The 12,740-nt window shown below is 40.4% G+C and overlaps 1 protein-coding gene across 1 annotated transcript; it reads right to left on the bottom strand.

The window, feature by feature from the left end:
- Positions 1-1,415: 1,415 nt before the first annotated feature.
- On the bottom strand, positions 1,416-6,195 carry LOC103710965 (cysteine proteinase inhibitor 12). Its single transcript, XM_008796910.3, has 4 exons — positions 5,830-6,195; positions 5,276-5,495; positions 1,935-2,080; positions 1,416-1,788 (listed from the first exon to the last, which is right to left on the bottom strand). The coding sequence occupies exons 1-4, from the start codon at positions 6,043-6,045 to the stop codon at positions 1,642-1,644; spliced, it is 729 nt and encodes a 242-aa protein (XP_008795132.1). The 5' UTR covers positions 6,046-6,195; the 3' UTR covers positions 1,416-1,641.
- Between the last annotated feature and the right edge of the window lie 6,545 nt (positions 6,196-12,740).

Genomic DNA, 12,740 nt, shown 5'->3' with positions numbered 1-12,740 from the left:
ACCAAATTAAGAAAATATTTTTTAAAAAAATGATAATAGAATTATTAGCTTTGGTACGTAGAATTTTTGGATATTTATTGTTTGGTAACTATATTTCTAAAAAATGAGGAACTTTAACATTTATTTTGTAACTAAATTAAAAAAAAAATACTTTTAAAAAAAATGATGGTAAAAAAATTATTACCCTCGTACATAACATTTGTGGATATATGAGAGGCTAAAATGTTACATCCCATCTGTCACATTATCCAACATATGCATTTGTGTACCGTTATCATAAGCCCTTTGTGGAAGAAACTGATTGCTCTTGATCACCTGATCTATTGTCGTCATCTTTTCCATGGCCGTTGTGGCCATCATTGCCATGTCTAGAAGCTCTTAAGACTTTTATTACCGATTTATCAATCTATATTTCTTGGTGAATCAACACCTAAAGTTCTCTATTTTCTGGTAGATTTGCATATTCTTAATTTGTTTCCCTGCAGATCCTCTATTTACTAGTAAACCAACATTCGAAGATCTTATTCCATAATAGATCTACATACCCTCTATTTTTTATAGATTAATATCTGAAGATCCTTTATTTTCTAATGGATTCATAGCTCCTCTCTACCGCTTTTCTCCTCAGCTTCAGATCTTCGGTTGTCTCTCCTCACCATAGCTTTACTCCTTTCTCTTTATCTCTAATTTTATTTGCTGCCTCCGACTCCTTCATTTTTCATTTCGAGGCTTCTTGCTCCTCTTTTATAGTACCTTCATCTACGAGAATCATTGACCTTCGGTTGCTTTCTCTCTAAGCTCTATCCTCACTGCAACAGTCATCTTCTGTTTCTTCTTACTACCACATTATCAGATAAATCAATCAGCTATATCGACAGACATGTGATATTTGATAAATCACATAAATCAGATCGAATCAATAACAACTCTTGAATATACAAGATTGTCTCAGAATAATATTATTATTTTCGTACGGCAATAATAAGATGAATGCCGAAAAGAATTATTTCTCTCTCTCTTCTCTCCTGAACCATCTTTCCATATTTTTATTTCATATAAATCGTATACTTTTACCCCACTACCTCTTCCGAGTAGAAACTGCCATCCCTGCAAATACGAAAAAACTAATCGATTCCACAAAAAATAAACACAGCAACAAATTTTGCAGAAAAACCTTTTATCAAATACAGAAATGAGCATTGACCACCATTAGCCCCCATGCAGATTTACCCACCAAGTGATGACCGCAACATCAGAAAATTCTTAATTGATTAGAAAGACAAGCTGAACTCGCGATGACTTCATCATACTAAACTCTTACAATAACCATCCGTCTCGACAATAAATGACAGTGGTCCAGATCACGGGAAAGAATCAAAACAACAGCCCAGCATCCTAACGAAGGCTATCCACAGCCATCATAATTTCCGTAAGGAATATTATATTAAGCATTAAGCAAGCATAGAGCATTATATATCCATTAAGAACAGAACAAAAGCATCTAACTCTCAGTAACAGCTTAGATCACCACAGAAGTTTGTGACTACCACATGGAGCAGCACTAATGAATCCATAGGGCCCTGTAATAATAATAAGAGCATAGGGCCTACGCTTGATAGAGCAACAGGACATACACAATTATTAACTACCGGAGTCGGAATGCTCCTGCATCTTATTCAAATGAAAGGTGCCTTCCAGGTTCTTGTGCACTTCCACCTTAAGCTTTTCCTCCTTGCTTCCTCGTTTCAGTCTAAGAAGCAAGTCAAACTTCGCAGAATCTTCAATTACCTGAGGCTCAAAGATTATTGTATTAAAACGTATAGTTGACCATAAAAGCCGAGTAGATAGGCACCAAATACTTATTCTAATGCATCCAGAAAGCAATTAATACTAAGGTAAACTAGGGGAAACTAGGTGAGGCAAGAGAAGCCAACCTCTGCCTGTGCAAGAAGGATCTCGAGCAACTCATAGGGGGCCAGCGAGTTGGACCTCTGCTGGATGGTCTTCACAGCATGATTTGCTGCTTCCTGGACCACGGGGTCATGTGCCGGCACTGTGCGCCATCCAGGTTGATGCCCACCTGGCACAAGGCCGGGCTTGTTAGGACCATGTAGAATCATTCTAGCTTTGGCACACCAAACAAGCAACCCAATAGGGCAGAACATGCTACAGTTCTTCTTATAAATCTGTTGATCATTTACAAATTTAGGCACAAGCACAGGTTTGTGCGCCTCAACACCTAGTTGGAGTCAAATAAGGCTTCCCAATTCTTTGTCAAACTTATGATTATTGCTTTTATCCTCTAAGGGACCTATGGTGCCGAGGTTAGTATAAGACACAACCATGTCTCTTCTACAAATCGCCCAACATATGCAGTGTACTGCAAGAATATCCAAGCAATACGGGAACCGATATACAGCATGCACATGAAGCAAAAGAAAGCTTCACTCTATCCCACAAGCGTTGAGAAAGCATGTAAGGTTCAGAGTACTATACTTGCCTTTTGCAACAAAAGCCACCACAGAGACCTACTTTAACAGCTTTTTATAATGTCGTTAGGGGAAGCCATTGTACTAAATAGGATGTCAATAATGTGCTGGATAGCTTAAAGAGAGATGTTCAGAAGCGGCAGAAAAGTAGATACAACCTAATGATATTCTGTGATAATTTAAATCAACAAGCGTATGCAAGGGATACCTGGGCATCTTTAGATATTTGAACATCAAACTACTTCACTGCACTAACTTGAACAGAATTTCACGTAAGTTTTTGAAGCTCTTGGGATTTACCATACACTAAATAAAATAAACAATTTACTTCACAAGGTCTTTCATGGAAGAATAAATCAATAAAAATTTATATACATACTAGTAAATTGCACATGCATTGCACATGAAATACCTAAAATTGTAAAATGAGGAAAAAAATATGTTGTGCAGTAGAAAAGGAAAAAAAAAATTGTGTGTCACTTGTTAATGTAATTAATCAACAAATAAGGTACCTTCCCTTGTTCTATCTTTCTTCTTTGATCAAGAAAGGTTGTTCCTTCATGTTAACCCAGTTCAATGGAGTTACAATGAAGATACTAGGGCTGCTTTCGAGAAATTATAGGAATACCACCACTTTTTTTTTGAATTTGATACCTCTTATCTTGCACATGTATTGAGGAGATTGGTGCCAACAGGTAAACTAATATCACATTAGTCTACTATAATGGCTGTTACTTCACTAAAATGAGTAATGGATCTTGCAATTGTCTACATGTCATATGTGTGTATAACTGAAGACACCATTAATCGACAACATGAGATGTGTAAACAATTATTATGGTAGTAAATTGTCAGTTAAAGCTAAAGCATTCTCTTTTCTTATTGGAAAAATAATAAGAATAATGCTATCAATCGATGTTCCATCTCTGCTTGTTTCCTCATCCAATAGATCAGTATAATGTTAGGGTTGGACCATCCACCAAATACCATGTAAGCGTGGGGAATAGCATGATGTGTCTTAGCTTCATGGAAAAAGGGAAAAGAAAAAAGCACTGCTTCACTATCTCTGTGAGACACAGTCCACTGTCATCTTGGTTAACCCATTCTGTCAAGGTGCACAAATAAGCCAAAGTCAAGTACTAATACTGGCACAATTCATTCGAAAAGGATATCCTAGCTCCAGCTGAGAAGTTAAATCAAGTTCGATCAAATTTGTCATCCAGCCAAGCTAAGCATTTTTTCTTTTTGGTTGCTTTTTTTTTTAGGAGGGAGGGGGGACTCTACTTGTTTATGCATTGGCCGAGCTTTAAATAAAATCCAAATTGGTTCTTTTTTTAATTTCAAATAGACTCAATCGAGCCAATCATCTGGCCAAATCCAAAAGCCTTCATGAACAGCATGGCAAGCTTGTAGCCCTGTTTATAGCATAAAGAACAGTTATACAGTCATTATAAGTAAAAAATTATCTAACATCCATTCTTTGGTTCAGACAGCTCCTTGCTCATGTCCTTTTTCACAAATCCATCGAAAAACCATGTGGGATCTAGGCAGTGCACGGAGAGGGGGGGGGAGAGAGAGAGAGAGAATGATAAATAATACAAGAAAAAGAAAACCATATAAAGGACCTTAAGTAGGTTGAAATACTTGCTAGGATCAATACTGTGCTTCTATATGTGGGTATAAAAAGTAGTGCTAGCTAGCATTTATTTAATGAGTGGAACGGGTAATGTTCTGAGATCTCAATAATTGTATGCTGAGCCCTAACTCAACTAGAATTCATGTTAATTTTCATAACCCCACCCATTTGTTAACCAAAAAATTAAGTATCGCTAACATCATCTATTAACTTACTTCATTGCTCTATTTACGCTAATCTATAATAAAAGGCTGTCCATTCCTCATCAACAATGGATATTATGAAATTCAATAATTTTAGGTGGAAAAACAAGCACATCATTAAGCATAAGAAAGTTGAAACTAAGTATACACATTACAAGAATAAAGTAGAAGACATCGACAGATTGACCATCCATGGAGAGTGAGTACCAAAAACAATAACTCAAAAAGGTTTGTTAGTCCTTGTAAAAGTATGATAATTTTGGCATTCAGTAATGTCCTTAAAATAATGACAAAGATAATATCCACAACATTATAATATCCAAATGACCATCAAAAAACATGTTTACACCAACATAAAACATTAAATGAGTAGAAGCCACAAATGAAATAACAGACTCTAAGCTGATACAAGTTACTAGAATATTGTGCACATGGACAGAACAAAGGAAGACTTATTTGGAAGAGGATTTAAATTCAACTTTTTTTTTTCCCTTCCAGTTTCCTTGGACATTATCTGTTGGTTGAAGATTTGAATTCAAGGCATTATGCTAACTCTCCCACACAATTATATGTCGATTGATTTAAATTCAAGGCGTTTTAACTTTCCTGGACAACTATAAGTTTTATTAAATTTTATTGATAAATTCTAATTAACCTCTTTCAAACAATAAATCAAAAATTTCTATGCTATATGCAACCAAAGTGCATTTTTTAGTTCAAATATCAGAAATGCAACCATCGTAACTTCGAAAATAAATATTACTGAAAACTATTGAAAAGGTGCAAAGATAAAAGTAACTTGACCATAACACAAAATTGAATATAGACAATCTATATTCTGAAGAAAAAAAAAAGACAATATGCGTGCATGTCGCTGACTCCTCAATACAGAACCAACACATCGAAGCCTACTAAATCAAAATGGGATTTTGTACAGTCAGTATTACCTTGCTTCGCACCAAGGTCGGCAGCAGTGACCGAGGAGGAATCACCCAAATGCCTAAACTCTTGAAGCTCCTTGAAGTTGAGCCACGGCTTGACCCACACCTTCGCCTCGCACAACTTCTTTTTCCCTGCTTCCATCACCTCCAAAGTCAAATGGTGCAGAGTGCCCGCAACCACTTGCTCTTTCGCCTTCACCACACGACTAAACTCAACAAGCGCATTCTGCATCAAGATCATCAAAAAAACATAATCCAAGAACATTTAAAAATTTAAAAAATAAAAATTGAATAATAATAGTAATGAACCCCAATAAAGCAACCGACCAAACAAATAAATGGTAGAAAAATCTCCCATTTGGATCTACAAAAGCGGAAAAGAAACACAAAAATTAAAGAAAACAAAAAGGGAAAAAGAAAATCCCTAATGAAATGAAACGGATTTTTTGTTTTTGGAAAAAACACAAAAGACAAGAATAAGGAAGCAACGCATGTTAGATCCATCACCAAGTGATGTGATTGCACTCGGAAACAAAAAAAGAAATGAAAGATCAGCGAACCTCCTTCTTGTTGTGTTCTTGGACGGCGAAGCGACCGAGCTCTTCGATCTCGATGCTGTTCTGGTTGCCCGAGTCACGCACGCCTCCGAGGGTAGCCATCGCAATCGAACCCTCTCCTTCTTCTTGAAATCCAAAAGACACAGGCAAGATCGACGAAGAGCAGCACACGATGAGAACAAGAGCAAAGAAACGGGGGTTTGCTTTAAAAGAGGCCATCTTTCCCTGACGGCACCGTTTTTTCTCTCTCTTCCTCTTTTATCGGTGCGCGCTCTCCCATCACCACCGCCTCAACTTCACGCGCACGGGAGATGGCCCATTGGCCACGTGTACATACGTGGAAGTTATCGAACGGTTCCTTAAGACCGCTTGGGATGCAAGCTATAGGGATCGAGGTGTTTTGACGGGTGGATGGATTGCCTTGGGTTGCGACTTTCGGTTGGGGTGACTTCGCGGCGAAGAAAACTTGCAAGAAGTCTCGCGTGATCCGCACGTGAGAACCGACTTTGTTTCTCTCTAACGCTACTGGGGCCAAATATCGTACTAAAAGAGAACATCTGCACCTGATTGCTACTCGAGGGTTGGGGCGGGCCAGCGGATGGAGGCGGACGCCGTAGTGAGATAGATATTATTAGAGTTCTTCAGATCTAGATGGACAAAAAATGATGAAACACATGTTACAGATCAGCTCCCCAGGCCGGTGGTCAGAATTGAGAAGACAGAAAATGCAGTTTTGATTCGGCCAGTATCAGAGATGGAGGTGCAAGAGGCGGTATTGAGTCTTGCCGAGGATAAAGCATCAGGACCGGACGGATTCCCACCCTTCTTCTTTCGGAGGTATTAGTACATTATTCGGAGGGGAGTGGTGGAGGCAGTACAGTTTTACTTCAGTCGGGCGGTGATGGCAGATGATTAGAAGGCCACTTTTATAACATTAATACCGAAGTATAGACCCATTAGTTTATGCACTACTATGTACAAGGTGGTCGCGAGGATCATGATGGGGAGGATGAAAGATATGATGTCGTAGATCATTAGCCGGGAGCAGGGAGCTTTTGTGGGGGAAGGAGTATTTCCGATAACATTTTGCTAGCTCAAGAGATGATGGGGGACCTATTGCGCGCCTCGAGGAGGCGATGCTTGATGGCAGTGAAGCTGAACATGGAGCGTGCCTACGACCATATACGGTGGGATTTTCTTCGGCGAGCGCTAGAGAGCTTCGAGTTCCACCAAATTTGGATTGACTGGATATTGGGATGTGTGCAGAGGCCTAGCTTTTCCATTTTGGTCAATGGCACGCTATCGCCGTTCTTTCGAGCTACTATGGGTCTTCGTCAGGGATGTCCTCTTTCCCGTATCTATTTATCATTTGTTCTGATGTATTCTCTCGTGCTTTGCATGTTGCTTGTGGGAACCTGGAGTTGGTAGCCTATAGTCCAGCTCCACGTGCCCGCCTCATTTCTCACTTACTTTTTGCAGATGACTGCCTCTTGCTCACCAGGGCGAGAGAGACTGATGCGAGAGCCCTTCAGGGGGTTTTGACAGAGTATTGTGAGCTGTCCGGGCAGAGAATCAACCTCCAGAAATCAGCCATACACTTCAGTCGGAGCACGGAGCGGAGGGTGCGACGGGAGGTCAGGGCGATTCTGGGGATGCAGGAGGAGGAGAGGGCCCTAGTTTACTTAGGGTTCCTCCTTACAGGGAGGAGATTGCGGGTGGTGGAGTGCTCTACCTTGTTGGAGAGGGTGCGGAGCAGACTAGAGGGTTGGAGAGCATCATCACTCTCTTTGATGGACAGATTGACGCCGATCAAGTCAATTCTATGTTCTATGCCCATTTATCTGATGGCACATACTGTTATGCCGAAGACGATACTGGAGGGGATTGAGAGGCTCATGACGAGTTCCCTATGGGGCTCTCGTGGGGGGGGGGGTCATGGAGTACATCTGGTGGCCAGGCTCGCGCTTCGGGCATGACGGGTAGTGCAGGTTATTTTGGAGCCGCATGAATTTTGGAGCCAGATCATAACGGCTAAATATAGTCGAGCCGGATTTACTGCACAGGCGGTAGGCAGCCGGAGGTGTTCCTTTATGTGGCGAGAGATTGGGAGGTACTTGCCGATGGCCTTGGCACATTCCAAATGGTTGATTGGCGACGGATGGAGCATTGATGTAATAGAGGATCCATGGGTGGATGCACTTCCATTGAGATTATGGCTGACGATGTTTAGTGGTGAGGGGGCAGAGGGGCTCCGGGTTTCTGACCTTCTCAGGCCGGGGGCGGTGGAGTGGGATGGTGACAGACTAGGCCAGCTGTTTGGAGAGCATTTAGCAGAGCGGGTTCGGGCGCTCCCCATTCTGGGATATGCAGGTCCAGATCTCAGGGTTTAGAGCACTACTTGCAGAGCGAGTGTCGGAGTCGGTGATGTTTCTCGAGCTATTCAGCGGGTGTCAGAGCCGGGCTTAGACTATGGCTGGGTTTGGGCTACACCAAAGGGTCACTCTCTTCCTTTAGAAGGTGGCCTAGAAGCGTCGGGAGATCCGAGCGACATTGGGGATGCAGGAGTCGGAGGGTGTGTTGAGTTACTTGGGGGTCCCTATCAGGGAGGCGGCTGAGGGTAGCGGAGTTAATGTACAGCAAGCCAATGAGTTGATCTCCCAAATGCCAATCAGAGCCGTTGACTAGCCTAGCCGACCAAAGTGGCCGACCAAAATTGACGACACCTCCTCCATAAAAAGAAGTCTAGGGTAGTTTCTAATTTAACCACTAGAGGGCGCGATTGGAGCCAATCCTATGAATTGCATTCTTCATATATGTGGGTTCGTCAATGCTCTCCAAGCCATCACCATCGTGAAGACAATATTTTGGCATCAACAGATTAGTATCGCCTATGGGAAATGAGAACATATCTCACCATCTTCCTCTACTGGATTTTAGCATCTTCAGCAATAGTCTCACCATCAATGCATTCGCATTCGCGACCACATGGGCCTTGAATTGGTATTTTTATATATGCCTTGTGTGAATTGATTATTTATGATGTAATCACTTGTAGATGGTTTCAAATGCACAAAATCTAGCTTTCATATCTCACAAACCCTCCAGAATTCAAGACCCAAATCGATCCAGGCATGAAGGCAGCTCTATAGAAAAGTTCTAGCTTAAGCTAGGTCTCAGATTGCAAATGGTGAGAAAACACCAATGAGAGAAAAAAACAGTCTTAGTAAAAAACTAGGCCAAAATAGGAGGAAGCATGCCCAACCTAATTACCCTGATGCTAGCCATCCAAAATCTAACGGATTGAAGATCCAACTTGCTAAACTACTATAATGCAACCCCTTTAGGTTGGGAATGGAGGCTTCCAGATAAAAAGCCGATCAAAAGCTACAACAAAAGGACCAAGTCCATTACTTCAATCTCACTAAGCCGACTTCAAATACAAGCATCATAGAAGAAATAAGGTATGAGCAAAAATAAAATTATTTTTAGTAACACTCACAATGTTTGATTGTGAATCAGGTTAATGAACAATTTGACTACTTTCTTTGCTCAAGCTTGAGGAAATGGCTTGAGCTCGGATGTAGGAGGGATGTGAAATGGCCTACAAACAACTTGCCTAACATGGGTCAAAATGTGGCAAAGACAATTTTGAATAGATGTAAATTCTGGGTGTACTTAAGTGGAATAGTTAGAATTCCGCAGTTAAAGAGATTCAGATAAGGAAGGATGGTTATGACTCATAGAGAAGGATGGTTATGGCCCATCCCTTGATTTCTGTATCTAATAACAATGGAACCTCGCTTCCTCCTCTATATAAATAGGGCCAACAGATCCCAAAGAGAAGATTTCATAGCTCATCTAGCAACATATACTATCATTCTATTCTTCTTTCTTGAAGGTTAGTGAGCTAACCTCTTGCAGATCGATGATCTAACCTATTGAAGGTCAATGAGTTGATTTCCCAAAGGTTGACTAGAGTGGCCGACCAGACCGAGCGACTAAAGCGGCCGACCAGACCTAACCACTCCTCTTCTATAAAAAAGAGCCCAAGCCATCGAGCATGCAGATCAAATTATTCTACACCATTTTTATCTTTTCTCTTTTCTACCATCATTCTAAAGCTCTTCCTAACTTAAACATCGGAGGGTCCGATCAAAACTAATCCGACGAGCTCCATTCTTTATGTGTGCAGATTCAACAATGCTCTCCAAGCTTCACCATCGTCAATCAAAGATTTTAGCATCGACAGTTCGTCACCGCTTGTGGGAAACAAGAACATACCATCTTCTTCCTTAGCTTGATTTGAGTAATTTCGGCAATAGTCTCACCATTGATGCATCCGTGAGTCCCTTAGTATATCCCATGGGCCTCAGATCTATTTTTGCACATATGCCCTATGTGAATTGATTACTTATGATCTAACTACTTGTAGATAGTTTTAAATACACAAGATCTAGCTTTCATAGCTTACAACCTCTCCAGAATTCAAGATCTGGATCTATCCAAGCACGAAGATGGCTCCAGCCGTGCAGAAAAATTCTAGCTCGAGGTAGGTCTTGGGTCGCAAATGGTGTGATAACACCATATGAGAAGAGGAAAGTCCAAGTAAAAATTAGGCTCAATTGGGAAAAGGCATGCTCGACCTAATTACCTAGATTTTATCCAAAAATCCAATCAATTGAAGATCTGACAAGCTAAACTCCTATAACCCAACTTATTCGGGCTGAGAATGGAAGTTTCAGGATAAAAAGCTAATCTCAAGCTACAACAAAAGGACTGTATTCCATTACTTCTGAGTCATGAAGCGGACCTCAAATTCATGCATCATAGAAGATATAAGGTACGAGCAAAAATAAAGTTACTTTCAGTAACACAGAATGTTTGATTATGAAACATGTTAATGAGCAATTTAACTAGTTCCTTCGCTTGAACCGGAGAAAATATCTCAGGCTCAAAAGTTAGGGGCACATGATGTGGTCTAAAATCAACTTGACTATCTTGTATTGACACATGAAAAAGACCAATTTTAAGTAAATTTGAATTTTGTGTGTATTTAAGAGGAATGGTTATAATTCCTTAATTAAGGGGATCCAAATGAGGAAGCATGGTTATGGCTCATCTGTTGATTTTCGTCTCCAATCATAACAAACTATGCTTCCTCCTCCATAAAAACAAGACTAAGGGACCCCAAAGGGATAAGATCGCATAGCTCATCCAGAAGTGTACACTATCTTTCTGCTCTTTTTTCTTGCAGGTCAATGAGCTAACCTCTTGCAGGTCGATGAGCTTACCTACTACAGATCGACGAGTTGATCACCTGAATGCTAACCAAAGTGGCCGGCCAGAGCGGGCGACCTGATTAGCCGATCAGAGTGGCTGATCAGATCAACCAACTAGAGTAATAGACCAACCAACCAAACCAACAAACAAGAGTGGCCGACTAGAACTAGCATGCTAACCTGAAACTCCTCTATAAAAAGGAGCACAGGGCACCATATATGCATATCAAATATTCTACACCATTATTATCTTTTCTCATTCCTACTGGTTTTCTAAAGCCCTAACTTAAGCATCCGAGGGCTTGATTTGAGCTAATCTAGCGAGCTTCATTCTTCATGTATGCAAGCTCAATAATGCTCTCCAAGCCGCCACCATCCTCAAGACAGAATTTTGGCATCAAATGATTGGAGCCACTTGTGGGAAACGAGAACATATCCCATCTTCTTCCTCCATCGAATTTGAGCATGTTTGGCAATAGTCTCACCATCAATGCATCCTCGAGCACCTCAATGTATCATGTGGGCCTCAAATCAGTATTTGCACATATGTTGTGTGAATTGATTATTTATGATCTAATCACTTATAAATACTTTCAAATACACAAGATCTAGCTTTCTCCAGCCGTGCAGAAGAATTCTAGCTTAAGCTAGATCTTGGATCGCAAATGGCAAGATAACACCAGCTGAGAGGAGGAAAGTTCCAGTAAAAACTAGGCTCGAATGGAAGGAAGCACATCCGGCTTAATTACCTAGGTCCTAGCTATCCAAAAATCCAACCAATTAAAGATTTGGTGAGATAAACTACAATAACCCAACCCCTTCTCGTTGGGAACGAAGGCCCTGGGATAAGAAGCTAACCTATAACAAAAGGGTCACAGCCAATTACTTCAACCTCACTAAGCTGACCTCGAATACAGGCATCACAAAATAAATAACGTGCGAGCCAAAATAAGATTCCCTCTCGTAACACTCAAAATGATTGATTATGAAATAAGTCAATGAGCAATTTGACTACTTTCTTCCGCCGAGTCGGAGAAAATGGCTTGGGCTCAGAATGTGGGGCATGTGATATTGCGTAAAATCAACTTGCCTATCATGGGTTGACATGAGGTAAAGATAAATTTTAAATAGATTTGAATTTTGGGCTTATTTAAGAGGAACATTTACAATTCCGTAATTAAGGGGATCTAGACAAGGAAGGTTGGTTATTGTTCATCTTTTGATTTCCACCTCCTATCATAATAGAACCATGCTTCCTCATCTATATAAATAGGGCCAGGGCCCCCGAAGGGACAAAATCCCATAGCTCATCTCGCATCCCATATTGTGATTCCGTTCTTCTTTCTCGCAAGTCGATGATCTAACTTCTTGCAAATCAAAATGATCATATGACAAGTGAATTTTGAGATTCTAGTTAAGTATTTAATTTTTTGGTAGTTAATTAAATTTTAGCTTTAGTGAACATATCTTTAATTTGTTTCTATTGTTGTAGTTTTATAGCTTTGTTGTCAAAAATATTTTAGCTTTGTTGTGCAACACTCAATTCTAAATATTTTACCAAAAAAGATCCTCAAGGCTAAACAAAGCACTAGTAACATAGCTTACCAATATATTATGTAACTCCTAGAATAAATT

This window comes from Phoenix dactylifera, chromosome 1 (assembly GCF_009389715.1).
Source record: "Phoenix dactylifera cultivar Barhee BC4 chromosome 1, palm_55x_up_171113_PBpolish2nd_filt_p, whole genome shotgun sequence".
Taxonomy (NCBI): Eukaryota; Viridiplantae; Streptophyta; class Magnoliopsida; order Arecales; family Arecaceae; genus Phoenix; species Phoenix dactylifera.
This window is presented reverse-complemented; position numbering and strand designations above follow the sequence as displayed.